At 47.5% G+C, this 25,523-nt stretch overlaps 1 protein-coding gene and 1 long non-coding RNA gene across 5 annotated transcripts in view; one reads left to right on the top strand and one right to left on the bottom strand.

Moving 5' to 3' along the window:
* Nucleotides 1-20,425, bottom strand: part of GMPR (guanosine monophosphate reductase) — a 66,756-nt gene extending 46,331 nt beyond the window's left edge. Inside the window, exons 1-4 of one of the 4 annotated variants that reach the window (XM_004483446.4) lie at nucleotides 20,217-20,425; nucleotides 14,150-14,269; nucleotides 11,863-11,946; nucleotides 8,976-9,149 (exon numbers count right to left, since the gene is read on the bottom strand). In XM_004483446.4, the coding sequence (XP_004483503.2) occupies nucleotides 8,976-9,149; nucleotides 11,863-11,946; nucleotides 14,150-14,269; nucleotides 20,217-20,303 (465 nt within the window). In that variant the 5' untranslated portion in view covers nucleotides 20,304-20,425. Of the gene's footprint in view, nucleotides 1-8,975; nucleotides 9,150-11,862; nucleotides 11,947-14,149; nucleotides 14,270-14,906; nucleotides 15,219-18,500; nucleotides 19,179-20,216 lie in introns of those variants that run through there. The other 3 variants (XM_023586071.3, XM_071210985.1, XM_071210984.1) reach the window with 3 other exon arrangements.
* Nucleotides 20,426-20,590: 165 nt separating this feature from the next.
* LOC139437301 (uncharacterized) lies at nucleotides 20,591-23,493 on the top strand. The gene is made up of 3 exons (XR_011647042.1): nucleotides 20,591-20,871; nucleotides 21,026-21,143; nucleotides 21,534-23,493. It is a non-coding gene; the product is annotated as an uncharacterized lncRNA (long non-coding RNA).
* Nucleotides 23,494-25,523: the final 2,030 nt, after the last annotated feature.

Genomic DNA, 25,523 nt, shown 5'->3' with positions numbered 1-25,523 from the left:
CTGAAGCCCAAGTGCCTTTTTGCTCAACTGAGTCCCAGAGGGAATTTTTTTTAAAAGTAGATCAAGTGACTTTTAGCCTCACAGAAAAGTATCTTGGTAAAAGGGAACAGGGAGGGCTCAGATCTACTTTATTCAAAATAGCATCTGACTACAGAAAATGACTGCTGAGCCCAGAAAGAAACTAAAACATGGGAATGCAGGTATATATGACAATATAAATATAGGGATACATAAGTTGATATACTTATAGGTATATATGATGATGATGAGATAAAAGAACAATTTTTAATAAACACTGCTGGTAAAAGTGACCTTTTGGAAGCAGAATATAGATTATCATTCATACTTTTCACTAAAATAAGCTCCAGGTAGATTAAAGAGTTAAAGTAAAAATTATATCCCACCCCAACACACACAAATTTACAAGAAAACCTTGAGCACTACGGCAATAAGCAGAAAAGTGTAAGAGACAGAAAAAGAGATCTGTCCACATAAAAATAGTGAAACATATATACATATAAACACACAGAAGCATCAAAAATAAGAGGCAAATAACCAGAATGGAAAAATATTTAAAATTATGACAGCCCTAGCATAACAAAGAACTTTTGCAAGTCTATAGGAAAAATGGTCATGTCCCACAGAATAACTGTCAAAAGGCATGAATAAAAGTGGCCCATAAAAACAGGGAAAATGCTCAACCTCAAAAATTTTATATTAAGATACCAAGATTTTAAACAATAAACACTAAAGAATCCATATAAGACAAACTCTCTATTTCTCTGCTAGTTGAATGTCTAGTTTAGTACAAGTTTTCATAGAAAGCAAGCTGTCAGAATACAAGAAATGTAATAATATCAATGTCCTTTGGCCTAATAATTCTTTTTTCTAGGATTCTGTCCCAAGGAAATAGCCCACCGCCTTCTTGGTGGCATGTGACCAACACTGATGAGGTGCAAGATTTAACTATAAGAATACACTATTTATATCAGTGCAAAAATACAAATATAATCCCCAAAATGAGAATGGTTAAACAAGGTATGCCCATCCATGTGATGTTTTTAAGACTGGTTTACTGGCATAGGAAAATGTTTTAAAGCTTGTGGTATAACTTTAAGAGGAAAAAAGAAGGAAATGCGATCCTAATTGTTTAAAAAAAAATACAAGTGTAAGAATATATGGAATAAAATACACCAAATGTAACAAAAATTGTGTCTAGGTGAAAGGATTATCTGACTATTTTTTTCTTTAAACTTTTCGGGATTTTGCAGTTTCTGCAATTAGTATATATCACTATTATAATTAAATGGTTTTTTTAGTAAGCACAAGCCCCAGCATAAACTTGGAATTGAAGACAAAATTTAATTTAAAAAACCTTAGGACTGTATAACACAGTGAGCCCTGATGTAAACTACAGACTATAGTTAAATACTCTCCTCCAGTGTAACAAAGGTGCTACACTAATGCAAGAGGTTAAAAATGGGGACAGGTACACGGGAATACTGTATACTCTGCATAATCTTTCTGTAAACCTATGACTCCTGTAATTTAAAAAAGTTGAAAACCTAGATTTTAATTAAAAAAAAATTTATACATATAAATGGGAACCTGAGAAATAACTACAAGTTCTCATTCTTCTCACTCGTTGACTTGCTAAAAGCCATCCAACCAACCAAAACTTAGAACACTCTAAGCCCACTATCCAATTTCATTTTCAGTGTGATTTTCCAAATCTGTTACCATTCCCATACCATTTTATCTTACTTGGCAATAGAGGGCCTACCCTAGGCAAAATAATGAGTCAGCTGGCAATGGACGTCCAGGTACAACCGCATAAGGTCAAAGGCAAGCTAAAAGGGTGGAGACAGGGGATGCTGTTTTTGTAACCAAGAGGCATCTACAGCTCCCTTGTGCTCAGTGGGCGAGAGAACGTGGTCACCCCAAGAGAAGGTTACTGGGTGGAAAATCCCAGAGGGATGACAAAATGCTTCCAGCGTGAGGCACGACACAAAGAGAATGCTGGACGCTGGGAGAGGAACAGGTGAGTTTCCACTTGCAAGAACAGAAAGCTGCTTGCTCATGTCCTTTGCCCAAGGACAAAAATAAGGAGAAAAACGACAAAAACAGAAACAAGAAAAACGCCGAGAGTAGGGCCAGGCTCTCACGGAGGCACCTGTGGGCACAGGGTGTGACACGGAGAGGCAGGGAGGAGTCTGCGGGGGGCACGAAGGAGGGAGGCAGCTGTATCTGGGAACGAAGCACAGCACGTGCCGAACAGATTCACTGTTGTCAGCACTTGACTATGGGCAGCAGAATATCCCGTTCAGTCCCTTGGGCAGGAAATGCTTGTTTCTTGGGCTGGCCTTGAACACCAAGATAAAACACGAACTAGGATCTGGGAGTGCGTGGGGAAAGCTAGGACCCCTCGCCCAGACCCCTCGCAGCTGCCGCTTCTCCCAGGGTGACGCTACACTGCGACAACAGCTCTGAGCCCCGTCCGTCCTCATGCTTGCGATGGCCAAGTGGTTCTCCATGCTACGGAGAGTTATGGGGGCCCGGGAAACACAGACAAAGCGGGGAAATGAAGATAGAGGCTTTTTTTTTTTTAACCATTTTTAAAGTGGCAGGGGACAAGAACCCTTCTGCCCACAGTTTTTCCAGTTTTCTTTTAGATTTCCATATCGATTGCAAAATAAGGGTGGAGTAGGCTTTAGTTCAGACAGACCTGGGGTTGAATGCTAGCCTTCCCACTTATTACATGACTTTGAGCAAGTTACTTCACCTCGGAGTCTCAGTTTACCCAGCTATGAAATGGGGCTATGCACACCCACTTCTCGTGGTCATTGCAAAGTTGACAAAGAGACTTCTGTCCAATTCTCAGCACAGTGCCGGCTCTGTGGGTGCTCAGTGAATGTCAATCCCTTCACTTGGCAGTTATTTCTGTAACCTGCTCTTTGGGCGCCCATTGCCAAAAAAAAAATCCTTTCCACAGAATGACTTTCAGGGGCTGGCCGATGGCCACGGGCTGGATTTGGCCCACGGGCCACAGTTGGCACACCCCTCCCCGAAGGCGATGGGATTTCCATCCCTGTGCTTTCTCCCAAGCATGAAGATGGCTTCCCTCTACCAGCCTGTTCCACAGGAGCCCCGCAGGGGGCAGGTGCTGTCCAGGCACAGCCGCCTGCCACGGCACAGTAAACCAGCTTCTTAGGGGACTCTGAGGGACAAGCGTCACCTGACTCTGAGACCACCTGCTGCTCGGGGCCACAGTTCCAGTCTACCAGTTCAGGAAGACAGCGCACAAAGAACCCACGTGCCACGGCCCGGGAGATGCTGTCGGCCACAAATCCTGTGCACTTCAGCGCAGCATCCTCACCTTCCACGGCTGCCTGTGGCCCCACACCTCCAGGAATAAGGAAAAAAAGAGCGTTTTCCAATCTGGGAAGAGGCATAGAGCCGGCGGTCCTTCTGTGTAGCTCAGAACCTTGTCTGATGATGGAGGGGAAAAAAAAAAACACAGGCTGTTGAACGAGCCACTGGCCGCTCCTGGGAAATGTCAAGGCCAAGCCCACAGCTACCCAGGTCAGCAGACAGTGGCCAACTGGCCTCGCCCCAGGGGTCCCGAGCTGGGCCTCGGCTCACCTGAGCACCCAGGTGAGATGACACCTCCGTCCTCAGGCTAGAAAAAGGCAAACACCAAAGCAGTCTGCGGAAGTGTCCCAAGAGGCCTGAGCCGAGCAGAAAGGGCACAGGTCCTGGGCTTGGGCCCACTTGGCTGTGTGAACATGACCCTGTGAACCTGAGGAAGGCCCGTGACCTCTCAGACGAGTAAGTTCCCAATCCATAAACTAGGAATATAGCACCTACCTCCAAGACTTTTTCTCAGAGAGAAGCACCTAGCCCATAGCAGCACATTTCCACAGTACCTGGGCTGCACTCAAGGACACGTTATTCTCTTTCTCTCCAAAGGCCACTATGTCAGTGGCCATCTGACTTGCTCTATCAGCCACTATCTCTATACTAGAAGGCCCCATTCTGCCAAAGATGTTCTCTAAAAAGCCCCGTTTCCCGCCCCCCTGCATCCCTGCGTGGCAAGGCTTGCCTCGGTGAAAGGGAAGAGAGGAAGGCTGTACATGGAAACCCAGGATGTACGGGCACAGGTAACAAGTCCTCGCCGATGACACACAAAGCCCATCATTACCAGCCCTCAGCAGGAGCGTTCCTGAGCGTCACTTCTGTTCACGTACTGGAACAATCGTTTAACAACAGCCAGCACTTACAGACCTCTTCAGTGCCAAGACGTTGGACAGTCTCTTTAATTCGCTCTCCCAATGCCTCCAAAAATGCCCTAAGAGAAATTAACATGCTCAAAAACACCCAAAACCAAGGGTATAAGAGCACCGGAGGGTTCCTAATGAATTACAGATTTCAGGGGTCACTGCGGGCAAAGAATGGCTCAGGAATAAACACGGACCTCCCCAGAGTCTCCAGTTCATTGCCGGGGAAACCAACAAAAGAGATGAAAACACATGCCTGGGCCAGCCAGCGGGCACCGTCCAGGGGGCTGTGGGAACTCTGCATGAGTCTCCCCCAGCCTCGGTCCCTGGCAGCAACCAGCCAGCCCGGCAGGGGCAGTGACAGCCTCTCCCTTGTCCCTTCTTCCTGCAGGGCCCTCTCCCCCGGTCCTTTGTCCCTCTGAGCTGCACAGCAGGCAGTTGGCCTCACTTCCACCAGGCTCAGCTGTGAGCACTGCTTCCCCGGCTGGTGAGAGCGTGCAAAGGGAAGGCATTAGGGCTCCCATGGACTTCTTATCGCTTATCTTAAGAAGGTGTGCAAGTTTTTCTTTCTCCTCTTCAACCAACCAACCAATCCCCATTCTTTCTTCAAATGCCTACGATGCTTTCTCCACCAGCCTTCCATCACAGACTCGGTTTGGCAGAGGTTATGTCCTCCGTGCTACTTCCTACTGACATGCAGCTTTGTGTGACTACTTCACCGTCTAGGGAAGCTCCGTCAGATCACTCCAAGTGATCCTCCGAATCACTCTCTGGGTCATTATCATCTGCAACTTTTTACAGTGAGGAAAGTCTGACTCGCCCACACTGCCCTCAGGGCTATTAACAGCAAGTCAGCAGTGTGGGTCCCACCAGCAGGTGCAAAGGGGGATAGGGAGAGTAAGGGAGGCACCTGGAAGTGGCATTAAAGATCAGTTCCTGGTAGGGTGGGGAATGGGGAGTTAATACTTAATCAGCAAAGCTACCGTTTGGGGTGGTGAAAGAGTGTGGGTAATGGGTGCCGGGGATGGTAGCACAACACTGTGACGGGAATTACCACCCCGGAGCTGTATACTTGAAAGTGGTTAAAATGGGATATTTCATGCTGCATGTCACAATAAAAATAAGGGAAAAAAACAGACCTGTACAAAGGGGGAACCCTAGTGTAAATAATGGGCTTTAGTTAACAACACAAATATGACAATAGACCATCAGTTTTAACAAATGTACCACACTAATGCAAAATGTTAACAACACAGAAAATGGGGAGGAGAGAGAGGTACATGGTAACTATACTTTCTACAAGATTTTTCTGTAAACCTATAACTGCTTTAAAAAAAAACAAAAAACAAAACTTTTTAATTGCAAAAAAATTTGCTCCAAGAACAATGAAATCTATACAACTTCCTTGAAGCAACGTGGGAGAATCTCAAATTGCACAAGGGATACAAAAAGATATTCAGTAGTGTTACCAAACGGATCATGTTCAAAATAGGTCAGGTGAACCCGTGACTTAGGAATGATAAATTGGCTAATGCAAAGTGTTAATAACAGGGAAAAAGGGGAGGGGGGAGAGGTATACGGTAACTACTTTCTACACGATTTTTCTGTAAACCTACAACTGCTCTAAAAAAAATACCTTTTAATTGCAAAAAAAAATAGCTCCAAGAGCAATGAAATCTATACAACTTCCTTAAAGCAATGTGGGAGAATCTCAAATATACTATTGCACAAGGGATACAAAAAGATAGTCAGTAGGGTTACTTACAGATCATGTTCAAAATAGGCCAAGTGAACCCGTGACTTAGGAATGCATAAATGGGTGGTAAAGCCAGAGACAGGAAAGAAGGTCCAAGTAGAAAGTAGGGGGATAAAGTCATGTTCATTTTATGAGTTATTAAACTGTCCATGTTTTTCATTTTAATATTTTTCCACCGACTACTACCTTCAGAAGGAAAAATTTGACACCCTATCCATTTTTACACTCTAGCCTTTAAAAACGATTTACTGTGATAAAATGTGAAAGTTGCCTCGATTCTATGTGACTTTTCACAATTTAAAAAATGAATTACAAAACAAAAAAATACAGCAGTGCCGCTGTCACCTCATTAAACCCATGTAATTTCCGAATCCTAACCCTTCATAAACTCTTACACGCTAACGTGTCAATACATGTAAAAAGCAGCTTCCCGGGTCTGTGAAAGCCCCGTGTCTCCCACAGAATTACAACGCTAGAGGAAACGGGAAAGACCTGGATGGCTCTACCCAAGACAAGAAGGAATTTTCACAAAACCTTGGGCCTCTTCCTCTCAGGAAGGAACAAACAAGGGCTTCTCTCCTGTGTCAAGTTCCATTATCCCAGGTACCTTCACGGCATTTACTACGGTTATTAAGACCAAGAGCTGTTTATGGCTTACCAGGTTCCAGGTAGGGACTTTTTCTTTCCTGAGATTCCGGCTTTCTCTTTCCTCATTTACAAGCCCCCCAAACCTTACCAAGGACCTGGGGGCAGCAGGGTGATCTGGGGCCTTGAGACTAGATGATAAGTAACAGTGGCCACAAGGAAGGAAATTTATCACCTGCCAGGGCAAGCCCACAGGTCTGCGTGCCCGCCTCAGCACTGCGATGCCGAGAACTGGTGACTCACCTATGGGAAGGGGGAGCTTTATCTGTAAGGGTAACAAGCACAGGGGCAGGTTAACAAGTCTCAAAGGGTAGTGTGGACTAACGGGCAGAGCCCGCACTTGGCATTCAAACCCACTTGGCTTCCCACCCCAGCTTGGCCACATAATGTTGGTGTGACCTTGAGAACATTCCAAAGTGTGAGAACAAACTAGAATTCCTCATCTGTAATAAATTTGGGATGACTGTTCCTACTCTTCAAAATGTTGTAAAGAATAGGAGGTGCACAATAAACCAAATTATTATTTTAAAAAGAAACATTGTATTATTACTGAAACATTGTAGGTGCTCGATAAACTGAATTGTTATTTAAAAAGAAAAATGAAGTTGACAGCACTATTATAGGGGATGAAATGAATTTTGCTGCTTTCCCTCTTCACCACTTACATGCCTGGTTGACCTTACGACAATTCTCGATCCTATCCTCCCGTATGATTGGAGAGCATAAAACTACTTAGCTTAAAAATACTTGGGGAAACGGACTTGGCCCAGCTGTTAGGGCGTCCGTCTACCACATGGGAGGTCCGCGGTTCAAACCCCGGGCCTCCTTGACCCGTGTGGAGCTGGCCATGCGCAGTGCTGATGCGCGCAAGGAGTGCCGTGTCACACAGGGGTGTCCCCCGCGTGGGGGAGCCCCACGCGCAAGGAGTGCGCCCGTGAGGAAAGCCGCCCAGCGTGAAAGAAAGTGCAGCCTGCCCATGAATGGCGCCGCCCACACTTCCCGTGCCGCTGACGACAACAGAAGCGGACAAAGAAACAAGACGCAGCAAATAGACACCAAGAACAGACAACCAGGGGAGGGGGGGAAATTAAATAAATAAATCTTTAAAAAAAAAAAAATACTTGGAAGCACATTAACAGAAGATAACTATATTTAGAGCAATAATTTCTGCCTCCCAATTTTCTTACAAGGGTAAAATATGAAGATTAATAAAGTTTGAAATTCAAGAAAGGGGAAGGTTAGGAAAATAATTTAGTGGTTAATCTATAAATGTCTGTGTTAAGGCTAATAAAGACACGCATAATTAAAACAGATTTTTCAAAAGCCAAGCCTCAGAGCTTCTACCTTCTTTTTCTGTAAACCCATCTTTCCCTCTTTCTCCAGACCAATAACAAATACACATTCTCTTTCCATTTACACCCAGGTGCTAACAATTGGGGAGTGTGACATTGAGTTACAGACCAGAGAAACAAACATGTTACTATGAATCCATTCCTGTGGGCGTGAGCCATTGTACACAGGGCCTTTGAAGATGCTAGGTTTAGAGGAGGTGTCGCCTAACAGAATGAGGGCGGGCTGAATCCTAGGACTGGAGGCCTTAAAGAAAACAGCCATGGGGAGGAGCTAGATGCCAGCAGAACTGGAAGAGAAAGCCATGTGATTGGAAATCCAAGGAACCCAAGGATCATTGGCCAACCAGAATGCTACCGGTTCTGGGAGGAAGCAAGACTTCTGGCCTCTGAAACCATGAGGCACCAAAGTTCTCTTGCTAAGCAAACCCATGTGTGATATTTGCCATAGCAGTCAGGAAACGAAGGCAGGAAAAGTTAAGACATCAAGGTCCTAGATAAAACAGCACTCCAAGGTGCAATCAGGAGTTGTCTACTGTAAAATGATGATGTAGATTTCAATTCTTACAGCAGAAGTTTCTAGGGGCAAGTACGGATGGAACATAGATGACATAAATGTCCAAGTGAAACCCAGTTACAGGCTTTCAACTTTAAATATACTCTTTAAGAATGGCATGGGCCCTTTTTTAAGGTATCACATGGTAAGAAACATTTGATACTTATCCAAAAGAAGGAGCCAACACCCTATGATGCTGATCCCAATTATATTTTTTATAGAGTGAGCTAGTTCTCAGACCTTCTGTAGCTGCTGTCTGCCCTTTTCCTAATGATTCTCAACTAGTCTTCAAATACGAAGGCTCTAGAAGCTCTGAAGAGAACATAGCTGGCCCCTGAGGGGCCGAACAAACTCTTCACTTCCCCATCTAGAGAATGTCCCAGCATACTTACCATGATGGTATGTTCTGGAAATTTAGCCCGGACGAGCTTCACAAATTCCACAAAATGTTCGGAATATCCATTGGCCACGTCCAGACAAATAAACTTCACCTGCGGCACAGCTTCCAGAATGCTGCTCATCTTTTCCAGATCACTGTGCCCGCTGCCCGAACTCACGGCTACATGCTGCATCCAAACAAACCAAGAGGCACAGGCTTCAGCAGTGGCTTCAGGAAGTCAGCCGCTCCCTCCATCCATGCACCTGGACGGGGGACGGCACAGCGAACCTTTCAGGTTTATTCTCAGAAACAAGGCAGACCTTTTCAAGAACTTTGCAATGGCAGGAGGAAAAGGAATGCGATCATCAAATCATCTGAACCTCCTGTTCTTTTCACCATTAAATTCCATATATCCTTAAACCTGGACCTTTCCAGTCAATGGATTCTTAAGTATTCAGGAACTTGTCTTTGGCTTTCATTTAGTCTCCTCAAACTCCCGATGCGCAACACTGAACCATGGACCTACTGATAGGAATGTGTCACATCAACGAGACTCAAGGGAGGACAACTGAGAGGTGGGAAGACTTTCCTGGAGAAGAGGCCTTGGGAAGCATAGAGAGAGGCAACCCGGGCAGCTTCACCCCAAATCTGTTGCCTTCACCCTGAGCATCTTTCCTGGGGGAAGAAGCAGGGATGTCTAAAATGCCTCAGTTAAAACTTCTGATTTTCATTTTTCCTCCCAAGAGGATACTATCACATCGTGCAAAGCTCAACCTGAGTGTCGGTACAAAGAGCGCCGAGACTCCATTTTCTTACAAAAGTGGTAAAATTTCCCTAGGAGCCCCAAATAATCTTTTTAACAACTGCACTTGTATATGTGTTAAATCTGAGGCCATCACCTCCTGGTCCACGATAACATCTCCTCCTAAGACCCCCACAGCAGGCAGTGCTCTGGAACCCCATCCCCTCTGCCTCCTCAGAAAATCCAATGTTTTGGAAAGGATTTATTTTCTGTAACATATGCCTTAGTGAAACTAAGCAAGGGGATTGCTCCCAGAGTCAGTATTTCATCTTTCATGAGATTATTTACGTTTCAACCCTTCTCTCTAAACCCCTAGTCCCAGATGAGGGATCCGTTTTCATATCCCTTATGTTATGCCTAAAACTCACACCCATGTAGCTACATCCCAGAGACTGTTACCATGATGGACTTAGGCTCCGTCCTCTGTCTAATCCGCTCTTCATGACTGGCAGCCCAAACGTGGCCAGCCCAATCCATGCATTCTTCCCTTCCCACTAGACCTCCACAAGAGCTTTATTTTCCTGCTCATTTCTATCAAATGTGGCACACAGAACTTGAGGTTGAGTGATTTCTCTCAGTGCTGCTGAGTTTTTAGCATTTTCCTTTTTTCATGAGCCTTTTTGGGGGGGAGGAGAATAGTAAATAATTGATCTATGCTTGGCAACAAAGGCCAAGCATCCAACTAACAACACATTTCAAAAAAAAAAAAAAAACCAAACAGAAGTTGGAAGCATGACCAAAATAAAAACACTGGCCCCCAACTTCTCTAAGCTTACAGGGAAGAAAACATGGAGAGGTCTAAATCATTTGAACACTATATGGCAAAAGTGAAGGACTTGCTATTGAGGCAGAATTATTTTATCACAAAATGACCCGATGATGGGGAAGTCCCTAAAGCAGGGCCTCTCTGCTGACACTGGTTCAGAAACTGCCCAAATGCGCTGGGAGGAAACCCAGGTGGGTCGGTGTTTGTCGTTGTTAAAACTACCTTATTCAGAGGAGGTTTTTTGTTTTAAGAACAGCTATGGTCAGATATAAATCACGTATTATAGAATTCACCCATTCCGACTGCATAGTTCAACGGTTTTTAGTTCATTCAGAGTCGTGCAATCACCACCAATCAATTTTAGAACATTTTCATCTACCCAGATGAGCCCCATACCACTTAGCAGTAACTCCCCATTATCCCCCCACAATCCCCAGCCTCTGGCAATCACTAATCTACCTTCTACCTCTATGGACTTCCCTATTTGAGATATTCCACAGAAATGGCACCATACAGTAGGTGGCCTTTTGTGTCTCGTTGTTTTTCATTTAGCATAATGTTTTCAAGCTTTTTCCAAGTAGCATATGTAAGTACTTCATACCTTTTGATGGTTGAATAATATCCTGTAGTATGGACATACCACATGTGATTGTCCATTAATCAAGTGTTGGACTTTGGGTTGTTTCTACATTTTGGCGTGTATGAATCATGCTGCCATGAACATTTATTTGCATACAAGCTTTTGCAAAGACATATGTTGTCACTTCTCTTGCATGTACACCTAGGAGTGGAATTGCCGGGTCACATGGTAACTCTTTAACCTTTAAAGGAACTGCCAAACTGTTTTCCAAAGCAGCCATACCATTTTACACTCCCACCAGTGTTGTACGAAGGTTCCAATCTCTCCACATCCTTAGCAATACTTATCCTTTTTTATTCTAGCCATCCCAGTGGGTGCACTTATTATTCCAACTCCAAAATACTTGTTAGAACGTTTTTCCAATAGTCAAAAGGCAAGTGTAGACTTGATCCACCTTAAAAAACTTGGCAGGGAACAGGTCTTCCCCCAAGCTCGCCTGATAACACTTCATCTTTCAAGGGAAAACACAGACCTCCCTTGCAGTAAATCCTGGCATTTCATAAACACTATACAGAACAGGTTTCCTCCATGAATCTCTGGCAATGAGGCAGGGCTGGAAGACCAGTACTTCTTTCCCCCGGGTCTCAGGATTCTCTGTGCTTATCTGCTGCCAATTCAAACCCTTTTGACAGCCCTGAAGCTTTTATTCCCTGTGCAACATCTGCAATTTTCTAACCAGGCTGTAGTCATACCTGCAGGCATTCTGGGTGATTTGTGGCAAAGCCTTTCCAGTCGTCCAGGCTGTAGTGCTTATGGATTGCTGTAAACATGGAGTGCTAGGAAACAAAATAGTATCATTAGGGCTGAGAAGCCAACTGAGCCCTCTCTCGCGTCCTCCATATGGTGTTTGTGGTCCAATAGCAGAAAAGCATATTGGGTGCTCTCCCTGGGTCCAAAGGTGTAATGGATAGAACTGCAAAGCCCTGTGTGCCACCTCATCTGATTAGACAATACTGCATTCGGGGTCTGAAGCGATGTCAGGAGGCAGGGGAGGGACAAAGGAGAGTTCTCAGAGGCCTGCCAATCCCACCTGGGCTCCCACCCTCACCTGAGTTTGGTTGAGAGAGGCAAAGACGGTCGGAAAGGGGAAAATGCAACCCGTCCCCCACCCACAAGGACTGGGCCAAGACAAACTTCTGCTTCACCAAATCTAAAGAACCTGAGTCAGACCTGAAAGCGTTTTCTAGTGTTCACAACCTCACCACTTCTTGCTGAGAGCTAAACCCGTCGGGCAGTTGGTATTCTTGACGGAGGGAATTATATCATTGTAACTGCTGACCCAGCATTTACTGAGACCCTGTTTTGTACACGAACTTTACATACACCATTTCATTTAGTTCTCTATTGCATTTAGTTCTCAGAACAACTTGGTTCTATTTATACTATCACTGCCTCTGCTGGGCAGAAATGGAGTTGAAGACAGTGAAAACCTGCTTGGCTCATAAGGGGCAAAGGGCAGATTCGAACTCAGGTCTGACTATCAAGCTCAGCTTCCTTTCCCTCTACTGTGGCCAGTTACCTGATTTCCCTGCATTTGTTTGCCTAGTTCCTCGGGTAGAATTTCCCATTCTAAAATTCTATGACTTTGATCAACTTCCAATAACCCTGTGAATCCTAGAAATAGAACATTCGTAGTAAGCACACATGCTCAGCTATTTCAGAGTATACTGTCTTATTAATAGCACATCTTTGCTCTGACAATGGGAAGAGGAAAGCAAGCTCTTGGTTTTTCATGGACTAATAACCAGGCTATTTATTGCTCCCCAATTCCACCCACTCTCATACAAATACATAATTCATTAATAGCAATGGCTGAGCACAGAGCAGCACAAGGAAAAGATGGGGAAGGGAAACAAAAAAGAAATAAACACCAGTTCCCTTAGGTACTGAGTTAGTAACCTCTGGCCCAAAGCCTGGTGGGCGCTGAGGGCTGACAGGCAAGATATCTGACCACGGAAGACAGGCTCCCTTTACCCCATAATCAGCGCACATAATTTGTTTGAAAATCATTTCCTTGTAATCACTGGCTAATAATGAATCCCAACACCTCCTGTGGCTAGACTTGCTACTCACACACCGAGAAGCTCTTTCGACTAATTGGATTTATCTTTTCACTGGGCAAACGTTATCAACAGAAACAGAGGTGCAATCCCCCTGAGCAGCAGCTGCAAACGTTCTGCATCTAGAATGTGTAAGACGCCCTGCTGCTCCAACAAAGAGGAGAGACCCGAGCATCCTGCCCACAAGGGGCTGTCCCTCTATTTTCCCCAAGGCCAAGATACTAGCACCTTGCTTTAACTGGAAATTAAACTGGGTCTTGGCTAAAGGAGACTCTCGTCCACCTTGAGCTTGTACTGTCATCGGTCAGCTTGAGTTGAGAGGCAAGTCCCCTGGCTTCTGGCGTCGGACCAGGTGGGTTTAAATCTTGGCTGTGTCTCTACCTGACTGAGTAGTGCAGGGCAAGTGACCTCTCCTCTCCCTGCCTCAGCTTCCTCATCTGCAAACAGAATGTGCCTCATATATACATTATATCCAGTGTTAGTGTCTGCCTCATTAAGTGCCAAATAAATGTCTTCTGCCTAATTCTGAAGGACATGCAATAGCACAAACTGCACGGCTACATCGTTGTAAAGATGCCGTCGCTCTTCTGTAATATGCACTGGTCACACCATCTAACTTCTATTTTATCTCTAGTTTCCAGAATGATCACAGACATTTTCAAAGAAGGAAGGGCGGTTGATCTTGACCTTCTCACTGGACGCAAAGCCCAGCCACCAGCCACCTTCTGTCTTGAAAAAAAAAGGAGCATCGCTCCAGCAACCATCAGACCCAGATACATCAGCCCCAGCAAATGCCCCGAGGCACCTCGCTTTGCCCCTCCTCCCTGTGTCTGAATAAGTCCAGGGTCAGGGTCGAGGCTGGGCCCCCGACAACCCACCCACACTGAAAGCAGCAGCGGGAGGAAGCCCACCATCTTACCTGTGACATCACCACTGCCATCTCGAATGTCCCCACGGTGTCCATGTTGGCCACAATGATGGGAATCCCTGAGTAGGTCTGCTTGGAGTTCCGAAATGTGAAGGTACGCTCGAGATCCACCTATTGGAAAACAGGGCAGAGGAGGGAAGTGCTTTGCTCGCATGCAAGATGTGTGGAATCGCCAGGGTTTGGATCAAGAGGGAAGAACACAAAGCTAGTGGAGGGCCCCTGGTCCCTGGATTCGCTTAAGGGTTGAGCCAGGTGCTCTGAAGACAGGAGAGTGCTTGGAAAGAAACCAAATCCAGAGGTTCTCCCCAGGTGCAAGAGTTGGGCCAGGTACCTTGCCAGCACAAGGCACTGGACGTTCTGCCATCAAGCCAAACCTCCCCAGCTGGAAGTTTTCTTGCCTTCGCCAGCCTCTCCTATCCCACCACCACCTGCTGTCCCAGCCTGGCTCATTCTAGTCCTAAAACCCACATACAAGTCAGCTTTTACTCACTACCAAGAAGAGAAGGACCCATCCCTTTCTGGGAAAATCCACTCCACTTTTCTCTGCCAACCACGGCCCTTCCCCTTTCCCAATCCCTTCCATTCTCACCTTCCACCTAGAGCCAGACACTCCAGATTCGTCCGCAGTGAGCTCCAAATCATTAAACCTGGACCCTTCCCACCTCCTCAGCTGTTTTACATTCGGACCTGGGGGAAGTACATTGCCACCATATGTTCCCACAGATGAACACCTGTTCCTCTGACTTACAACAGCTGGAGGCAGAGCCATCTAACTCGATTTTCACTCCAACTTCAGGAAACCAGTCCTTATCAGCAGCAAACAACCCAGGAAGGCGGACCACAAGCCCTGCAGCCATCAGCACCCAACAGCCAGGACTTGCTCAAGCACGGACAGTTGCCCTGTTTTGTCCCTACTTCCAACTTAGGATCAACTGGAGAAAGCCAGACGTGCTCCCCTCCGAGTTGGCCCCCTCCAGCACCCCCAGTCAACAGCCTTCAATCCCGGCACAGCTGAAGCTGTCCCTTTCCCCACTCCTCTGCGTGCCCGGAGTCTCTGCCAAATGCATTTACGCTGGCTGCTTCCCTTGCTACAGCAAGCTCTGAATATACAGTGTCGGCTTGTTCTCACGTGGTCCTCGTTTAGTTCCGCCCCGGTTCCAGCATCCACCAAGAGATCCTGACCCGTGGGCTCCAGTCACACAGCCCCATGACTTTCCACCCTCGGGTGGGAGTGGTTTCCTGCTGCTGTCAATCTCTGGGTGCTCTCACTAGCCCACTTGGCACCTCAGCTGTGCCAGGGTTCCCTGCATTAAATATTCAGTAGCGTCTGTTTTCTTGGTTTGGACCCTGACCGATACACACCCCACTGGAAACGGTGCTTGCCTTAGGGTGACCTGGCAGGGCTAACACAGGGGTGAAGCTGACGCTGCTGAAAGGATTTGGACCTGCATTAATCCTGGTTTCGTGATTCCACCAGCAACACTCAATTTCGATTAGTATTTCTCTAGACCCTTCTTTTTATTCTTTTTCATTGGTGACAACTTCCACTTTGCAATCAGCATGTCAGAAAACCCTACGGCACATCTCAGACCTTTTAGCCTATTCATTTCCTTGCTTCTCCAAGTCCAAAAGGCTTTCTGGGTGAATGACATCATCACTGATTGCACTGGCCCCAGCAGCAGCCGGTGATGGGAAATGTGATGCTGCGACTGCACAGCCCCGAGTGGCCGGCTCACCCCTCCCTCCAGTTCCTTCATTATGACTCTTGGTTCTCCTTCAGTGGAGCAAGTCACATCTACAGCCTGAAAGCAACCGAAGGGGTCTACTAGCTGCAACCTTCTGTGCTGCTAATGGCTCTCTAACATTTTAACTCCCCAGGCTTAAGGTAATCAGAATTCCTTGGTCTCAAATTACTCTAATCCTCCTCCCAAAATACATGGGGATAGCTGCTACACTGCCACAACTGCATTCACAATGGGTTTTTCTTGGCACTCTAAAACCTCTCAGCAGCCCCACACACATACACACACAATCAGAGCTCTTCATGGAAAAGGTTAGCCTTGACAATGAAACCTTCCCTTTCATTTCTAGAGTTTTCCCTAAGGAGAAATAAAATTATCTTCCCCAGTTTTATTCATCCAAACACACGACACACAGAATCAGCCCCCAAATAAACTAGCTGTTCACTAGCCTTTTCCAGCGTCCCAGGAACAAAGCTTCCCATTTAATCTGCCACGGCTGGTCAATGTATCAAATACGGCAACCGCCTGGTTTGAAAGAGAACATAAAGTCATGAACTACTCCCCCTCAAAACACTTCTTCTGCTCTCTAAACACACATCCATGAAAACTCAGCCCCATGGCCCAACGTTTTGGGGGCCAAACATTGAAATGGAGGCCCACTTTTCACATTTCTAAATATATAAGGGTTATAAATCAGGCTAACACGCTGCCAGATAAGACATGTCCTATCCTCCAACCTGGACAAATACCATTTCATTAGCGACCTGGAAGGCCAGGCTTACGCAGAGACTGCATGGGCTCTTCAGAGTTCTGCAACCGCACTTGGAGGTAAGAGAAACCAGCCCCGCTTCTCTTCCCACCCACATCCCGCCGTTCACACAGGGATACCCCAGGCTACACGTCAAACTCCATCAGACACACCCGTTCCATATCAGCTGCCCCTTGGCCACTCCTTGGGACGAGCGGTGAGCACACCAGCAGCACGGCTGGCCCTGGGAAGAGGCCCACGGAGGCCTTGGGATCAGCTCAAGGGCACCTGGACAGGAAGCCCAGGATCCTGCGCACCTGCGGCAGGTCTAGAAGCACCAGCACGGCCCCCAGGGGGCTCTGCCCGGCGAGGAGGGGTGCGGTCAGATGCAGAACAGCGGCCCAGGGCAGGGGCCTCTATGGCCTGGTTCCAAGAATGGAACCGATTAAAGCAATTCTTTTATTACATAGATGGATCATCTTCACACCTGCCTCACCTGTGGATGGTAAGCCTACACACAGGGACAATGTCTTATCTTTGTAACCCAAGTGGCTCAGAAGGTGTGGAATAAATTGCTCTCTGGTTAAGAAGGAAACTGTGATTTGGCCCTGCCCTCTGGAGGTGACTCTGACCCCTGGAGTCCCCAAGCAGAGTAGTCAAATGAGAACCGCCTGAGGATGACTTCCAAAATACACACACCCATGCCGCCCCAACATCTAAAAAAAAAAATCAGAAGCTTTGTGTTGGAGACAAAATGTGTGTTTTGGATTATCTCCTCGGTGATTCTGATGCATTCATGAGTAAGAACAAATCCAGTCAAAACTTCCTATTTTACAGAGCAAAATTTATTGAGGCCAAGTAATAAAATAATTAGTGGCAGAGCTCGGACTGAAGGCCACCTTGCTCCCAGCCTGGCGCTCTTTCCACTGTTCTCACCCACCTCGGACCAAGCTGGAGTGGGGGGCGGAAGCGGGACCCGAGCTCCTCACACGGGACCGCTGGCGAAGAAAGTAGCAGCCCTAAGCAGACGGGACACCCGTCGTGCTTTCCCTGATCGAGGACAAGTGGCCAGTTTTCTGCTGCAAATTTTCTTCAGTGCCAGACTTCCAAAGTTAGGATGGCATTAATAAATTGAAAAAAAAAAAAACACAACAACACTGGGGGCAGGACTTTAGGACCAGGAAAGGGCCAAAGGAAAACCTTCAGGGAGTCAAGGGCAGATACAAGCTCCCCAAGGGTATTGGATAAAGACGAAGGTCGTGTGTTCAGGAGCATGTCCCCTCCTCCGAAAAGGGCACCCAGATGCCCCCACCCAGAGCCCTGGGCACGCCTCCCTTCTCTAATGGACTTGGCTAAACGAGCAGGTGGGCGGGCCTCTGCGGAGGGCTGCTGCCTGGTGCACCACATGCCAGCCTAGCCCCCGCCAAACCACCTGTGCCATGTCTACCTGCGGGGGTGACCTCAAGTTCCTTTTATGTGGGACTTGCAGAAATGTCGCTGCAGGAGGACTGAAACTTTCTTTCCCGCTCACTGCCTGATGACCCTCCCCCAGGCCTAATCTGACCTTTAGCAAAACTGTCACAGTCACAGCTTGTCAACAGTCAAGCTGCTCCTTTCCCAGCCAGCCTCCACTCCCACAAGGTGTGTGCTCTCTGCTCTCGCCACTCAACCCTGCTTTCCGGCTAGGCTCAAGGTCAGTCATTTATAGTTTAGTTCCAAATCTGTGTTCAGGTACCGCTTCTCCTGCCAGGGAGTTGACATTTTAGGCTTCTGATTGTGGAATGAAAACTTTCTATCTGCTTCCAAGAAATCTCAGGCACCAATAAGCAAACTGCGCAAAACAGGGACTCACAAGGCCTCAGTAGATCCCGCAACGCCAGAGGCAGGCAAGCTCATGAGCCCGCAGCGGCTGGCCAAGCAGGCGGCTGCCTGTTGCACCGGGGAGCTCCTCCATTACCGGAATCACCTGGAAAGGCCGTGCCGGTTGACTCGGGTTTCCAGGCATGTACCTGGTACGCTCCCACAAACGTGGGAACAGGAAACAGTTCTCAAGGGCAAGGTGCTCTCCCGCTGCAGCACGTCCATGCAGAAGGCCAGGTGCCATCACAAGCCAGGACGCCAACACGAACGGCTGCCATCAGCCCAAACTGAAAGCCAAACAATGCCAGGGAAGGAGTGATTCATTCGACTGCACAAATTTTAAGCGCTTTATCTTTTCCAAATGGTGCCTGCTTCAGAAAACACATACCACATCCTGGTTTTGAACACAGTTGGATTAAGAATTAGTTTCACCCTAGTAAGTAAGTGGCCTCTGGAGGCCACCCAGTTATGAGTCTGCCCCAAATGCCCACATCGTGATCTTGGGGCCTGGCTCCAGCCTTCTCTCCAGGAGGCCCAGGCCTGCCCTTCACACCGCTGCACTTTTCTTCTAAGAGCTGGCCAGTCTCTTCCGCCCTGGGAAGGACCCCAGGGGGTCATCCTGCTACAGCGCTAAGGGTTCCTTCTTCCCCCGCCTCCTTCCACCCCTGCAGCTCCAGCTGCCCGTCCGGCGAGGGATCCAAACCCGCCCCCGCTGGCAGCACCGGGCACTGCAGCCAGGCCTGGGCGCTGGAGAGGGCCGGCGGCTCTTTGCTGGTGGCCCGAGCCAGGTCTCGAATGCGGAGCGGGGCGGCTGGCCCCCGGCCGCTCCTGTCTGCTCCAGCGCTCCCGCTTCCAGCTTCCAGGCTGCGCTGCTTTCCTCCGTTTCCTCCCCAGCCGGCCCGGGCACGCACTCCCGTGGCCCCCGGCCTTTCAGAGCGCTCTGATCACCCCTCAGGGCTGACCTCGCTCCGCCCCACCCCGGACGTCCCTGTCCCCAGCCCCGGCTATTTTCAGTCCAGTCTCCACCTGTTCCTCATGCCTTGATTCCATCCAGTCAGTGACAGCAAAACCAAGGGAGGCTTCAGTTTGCCACCCCTGTCCCCAGCCCCCCACCGCCTTTCCCCGGTGCTTTCAGGCTCCAGGACTGGGCTGGGGGTCCACCTAGACCGTAGGACCGGGTCCCCCAGCCCCACTCCCGGCAATGACAGTAAAACTTGGGAAGTAAACCCTGAACTTGGGCCCCGGCGTTGCCCTGCTTCTCGGACATTTTCAAGAAAATCCACTGCTGCACCTGCTACGAAAGCAAGACCAACGCACTGCCAAAATCCACAGGGATCCCCAGTTGTTTTTCTCTCCCTTTCTACCCGGGTTCCACTGTTTCCACATCTCCCTACTGCGCCCCACGGCCCTCCCCTCAATCCTGCCTAAAGCAATTGGCCGAGCTCCTCTGTGGTCGAATTCTAACATAAACTTCCCCTTGGCCTCCCTACCGGACACACTTAGAACTTGAGGGCCGAGCCGGGCCCGTTATCCTGGCCGGCTCTCCCCTTGCTCGGGGCGGGGAGGGGGAGCGGGCAGCTCCGCAGGCCGCCGGGAAGGCGGGCAAGGCCAAGGCTGAGGGCGGCCGCTGTCAGCTCCCACCCCCCACCCCCGCCCCCCGGGCCGAAAAGACCACCCCGCCTCCCCTGCGGCTCCCAAAGGCCCCCACCTCGGCTCGGCTCCGGAGGCTGCTCCGCTTAGGCCGCAGCAGGACATCCTTGAAGTCCAGCTTGAGGTCCGCATCGATGCGGGGCATGGTGCGGGCGGCGCGCGCGGCCGGCCCGGGCGCTCGCTCCTGCGGCGGGGCGCGGGGGCAGCTGCAGCGGCCGCGGGCGCGGGGCGCAGGGCGCGGGGCGCGCTCTTAAAGCCCGCACGCGCCCCCCGCCGCCCGCCCCCTCGCGCCGGGCGCCGCCCCCCTGGCCCGAGCAGAGCCGGGGCGCCACCGCCCCCGGGCGCCCTGCGTGGGGTGGGGGAGGCGGGGAGGGGGCGACGGGCGGCTTGGGGGCGGGGCCGGGGCCCGAGCCCAAGTGCAAGTGCAAGCCGCGCGCGTGACGCGGGAACAGCCCGTCCGCGCCCCGGGTGCGTCCTGCTGGTTGCAGGGCCCGGGCAGGGCTGGCGGTGGACGCACGGGCTGGAACGTCACCGAGGTCCCCCGGTGGGGTGGCGCTTTCGCGTGTCGTCGCCTGGTGGGAGGGAAAAGGCCGCTCCCCGGCAGGTTTCGCTTCTCCGTTCTCAAATTTCAAAGGGACTGTGCCTACCCAGGGCCGACTCGGGCTCTCAGAGGCCAAAAAATAAGAGCCCCTGGGAGTTTTGAGTGTGGCCAGGTAACTCTAGCAGCACCGCGATGGTTGAGGTACCTTGGGGTTCCCTTTAGTTTTCAGGGTTTTTGTTTTAATAATGATAGTGGGGCACGTAGTAGTTGCTGGGGCTAAGGGACCTGAGCCCTCTCTAATATCAGCGATGTTCGGTTATTTTTAGGGCACTTGCTGACCCTACGGGGCCTTTGTTAGAAACTGGGCGATGGCTGAAGGACTTCACCTGCCCAAGAGCCCGGGGATGAAGCTGCCGTTTTGCAGATGAGAAAAATAAGGCTGGCGTACGTGAAATAACATGATCAACGTCTCAGAAAAGTTAAATATTAATTTCTCAGTCCTTAAAACTTGGCACAACACCTCACTGAAGAGGCTTCTGTGCTGGGAACTATGTATACCTCAGTTCAAAACCTGACTCCACCACTTTCTAGCTGAGCCAGGCACTTCAATTCTCTAAGCTTCAGTTTTCTGGAAGGTTAAAAGAGATAGATAGATGATTGATTGATTGATTTAATGCTATCTCTCAGGTTGTGTGTGTCCCATAATAATTGCTCAGCGAATGGTAGCTATTTACTTGGGGTTACATGTTACATTATGTGCATTGTGTTTTAAATCCTTAAGCTAGATTGCTAACTCCATAAAAGCAGGAAATCTCATTTTTCATTTTCTTTCAGTTCTCTACAGCCTGGAACTGAGATTCCCAATGAACTCAAATTTGGTAGAGCTGAGAAATTCATTTTAGTACATATGTCTGCAAATGAAAATGGTCTGAGCCCATCTCACTTGCTCTCATTATATACGTCACGGATCACAAGTTCATGGAGTTTCATGGAAGGAAATGAAAGTTATCAGGGAGAGAATGAAAGTAACTGCCATGAGTCCACCCAATGAAATATTTATGACCCACTTCAAATTGTTGGGAGCCAGCCAGAGGTGTTGCTCATTTGCAAATCTGCCAGTAGTGAAAAGGAACCTTGTTTTGATCTTGAGTTTTTAATTAAAAAAAAGTAAAATATAACTACTATATGGTATGGTTATTTAAAAATTATTCTCCCTAAGGGGGAATGAAATTCTCCTTATTGAGCATTTGACTTCTGTCAAGTTCAGTAGGGAGTAGAGGCTTTATTTATTATTACAGACATTATCTTAAAACAAACAAAAGGCCTCCTGAAGTTGACCTTGCTCTTGCCCCCGGGATACAATGCTTCCACCTGATTTTTTTCTTCGTTCTGTTAGCATAGAAACAGCCCCTCACTTTTCACGTGCCATTCCCACTCTTTCTGGAACATTCCATCATACCTCTCCTTTTCACAGACACAAACTCTTACCCCTTATAGAGTCAGCCTGAGTCTCTGATTCTCCTTGACCAACCTAAACTCCTTTAAACTTTACTGCAACTTGTACTTATTACTGCTGTACTTCTCACAACTTGAATAATAGCAATGATAGTTTCCTATCAGTATGAGGTCGGTAAAGTTCTGACTGACTAGATAGTAAAAGCCATGAGAGAGCTGACCGTTGTATTATCTAAGAGTAGGGCGTTTAAGAACAAAGACAAACTGGAAAAGAAAAAAGATTATTTTCCCTGGTACCAGAAGGAAAAAAAAGATCCCTTCGCTTTTCTTAGAACGTTTTCTTTAGAAAACCTGTCATTGTAAGTTCTTTCTCTGCCTCCTCTGAGTTGTATGTAAAAGTGAAAAGAGCTCCTTGCAGGGTTTGCAACCCAGCCAGGTCTAATTACAGGACCTGTGGGGCGTCTCTCTAAAATGTAAACATTAAGAAAGAGAGCACCCATATATCCCATTGCCATGGTAGTTTAACTTAGCTAGCTGGCTCCAGATTGAACTACCTACCTGGCATAGAGATATGAGAAGTTTTATTACTCCTGTGGATAGAGGCAATTACCAGGTGAATTCAAGATGAACTATGTGTGACAAACGGTGCTGCTGAGCCCTTGTATGAGAACATGCATGTGATAGCTTGCATCTGCTTAGCTGTTTTTATAAAAAAGACTTTTTCCAGTCTCTTTAGCAGATTGCCTGTGATCCTCTCTACATCCTGGGTTAAGGCTTATTCAATAATAAAATTGTGTGTGTGTTTTTCTCTTCTAGCTTTGTGGAGAGGTTTTCTGGATTGGGAGAAGATTTTGTTTTTAATTCTGTTTCCCCAACAGATGATCCAGAAAGTTACATGGGAAGATAAAACTCCTAAATTAGGGATAAATTCCAAATGGTCTTGCTCTATATGTCGGTGGATTCGGTTGGTTAATATTTTGCATTGCCATTCATAAGGGATATTTGTCTGTAGTTTTCTCTTCTTGTGATGTCTTTATCAGGGCGATGTTGGCCTCACAGAATGAGTTGGGAAATGTCCCTTGGTCTATTTCCTGAAAGAACTTTTGTAGAGTTCATATTAGTTATTTAAATATTTGATCAAACTATTAAACTAAACTTATGTGAATTGATATAATTGTTCATTTTTAGGGGCTAGGCATCTTTCAAAATCCAGAAATAACTAAAATTAAGTTTTATAAAGATTGAGATAATTTAAATTATATTACTACAAAGAGAATAAAAATATATGCACATATGATATATTGTGTACTTGTAATGTTTAAGAACAGACTGTAACAGAACAGCCTTATAATGCCAATTTAAGAAGTATGTTTGAGTAAATGGTTTAAACATAGGAGTACAGATGAAATTTGTTAATTTTATATAGATTGTTGGAACTTAAGGTTCACGTAGAAAAGATAATAAATTACTTTGGAATACTTTGTTGTCAGTTAAGCCCAGGCTCTACCCCCTCTTACCAATCACCTGGGGATCTTGTTAAAATGCGGATACTGCTTCAGTATATTTGGGATGGGGCCCAAGATTTTGTATTTCTACCCAGGTCAAACTGAGGTTTGTGGACCATACTTTGAGTGGCAAGAAGTTAGACAAATGTTTAGGAAACTTTGTTTGTTTTGGTAAAATTTGCCCAAAGTCATTGTAACAGCTTGAAGTTATGTGAATCCCAGAAAAGATCACGTTCTTTGAACTAATCCATTCTTGTGGGTTGGGGGTCCTTTGATTGCATTGGATTCACTTCAGGGAATTTTGATTAGATCATTTTTTATTACATCACTTTAGGGTCTTTGGACTGTGTCGGTGAGGCATGACCCAGGGTGGGGCTCCTCCCTCTACTGGAGTATTTATATAAACTGAGAACTGAAAGCAGAGACACACAGAGAAAAACAGCTGCCATTTTACCCTACTATGTGAGAGAGGACTAGAGAATCCCTGAGGGGCTGAGAGAGAGGGGCCAGGGACAGGAATCAGTGAGCACAGAGGCATGGAGAGAGGTTCCCAAGAGGTTAGGTCCATGGAGCAGCCCAGAGCTGAAGAGAGAGCCCTGCCATGTGCCTGATCGCCCACAGCTGAGCTCAGGGAGAGTTCCTGAAGGAGAAGCAGGGAGAGAGACCAGCAGAGCCGCCATTTTGCCTTGCCACGTGACAGGGTTCTGGGACTGTTGCCTTGGTGAGACAACATCTCTGGTGATGCCTTGATTTGGACATTTTCACAGCCTTGGAACTGTAAGATTTTCCCCTAATAAAGTCCCATTATAAAAGCCAACCCATTTCTGGTATTTTGCTCCCAGCAGCTTTAGCAAACTATAACAGTCATTGTATTCAATTGTTTATGTATGATAAAAAATAAAAAAACCTGAGAAATGGTCAAAGGAGTCCACGACACAAAAAAGCTTAAGGGCCCCGGTACTAGACTCCAAGCTTCCTGAGGTCAAGGGTCTTATTTTCAATCTGCAGAGTTTAGGTCTGCTATGAAGCGGGTACTCCTTTGTAGAGTGAATTGGTGAGCATAGGCTTGTAGGAAAAGGAACAATTAGATAGAACCCAATGCTGGATCAGTGGCAGATGCTTGGCTACAATGGTCCAATCTGAATCTGGACTAATATTAAAACACCTACCCAGGATCTGGACTTGGCGAGTCAAGCGAGGCCCTCTGAGGGTGGGCCGAGTGCGGAGTTGGCAGCGGAGGTGACACTGCCTTACATGTGGTGCCCTAAATGCCTGGCTGGCCTCACTTGGCCCTGTACCTTCTGGTATCAAGAACTGGTAAAAGACTTTGCTGACTTCCTGGGGAAAGGCAACCTGCTCAGAAGAGGAGAGGAGGGTGGACCTCCAGGAAGACCCCTGTGCTAAGGTACTGGGAGGCTCTGGTTTTCATGAAGGGCTTTGGAGCTTAAAAACCCTGGAACAGAAAGGGGGGCAGGTAGAATAGGGCAGTTACTGATCCCCACTCTGCCAGAGCCAGGCGTGGGGACAAGTCCAAACTCTTCGTTCGAATAGCATCTCATGGGCTGCGCTTCTCAGAGGGTTTGGATTTACAGTCAGGCAGAAACAGGGCAGGGGTGAACATAAATTCCCAAGGGCTTAGGTGTATGTGCAAAACCACTTGTTGCTGACTTTTTACCTCTATTTCTTCACCCTTTTACACACTACAACCCCCTATACACGCTCACACATCTTGAATCCTGCACCTTCGCATCCTGGATCCGTGGTCGTCACTATCGTGTAACGCATAGCAAAGGCCACAAGCTGACAACCCATGGAAGAAGTATTTGGTTTGGTTTCAGAGCGGGGGTTCTTGACCTTTTTTGTT

This window comes from Dasypus novemcinctus, chromosome 22 (genome assembly GCF_030445035.2).
Source record: "Dasypus novemcinctus isolate mDasNov1 chromosome 22, mDasNov1.1.hap2, whole genome shotgun sequence".
In the NCBI taxonomy this organism is placed as follows: Eukaryota; Metazoa; Chordata; class Mammalia; order Cingulata; family Dasypodidae; genus Dasypus; species Dasypus novemcinctus.
Note: the sequence above shows the minus strand (reverse complement) of the source record. Positions and strands in the feature narration are given on the sequence as shown.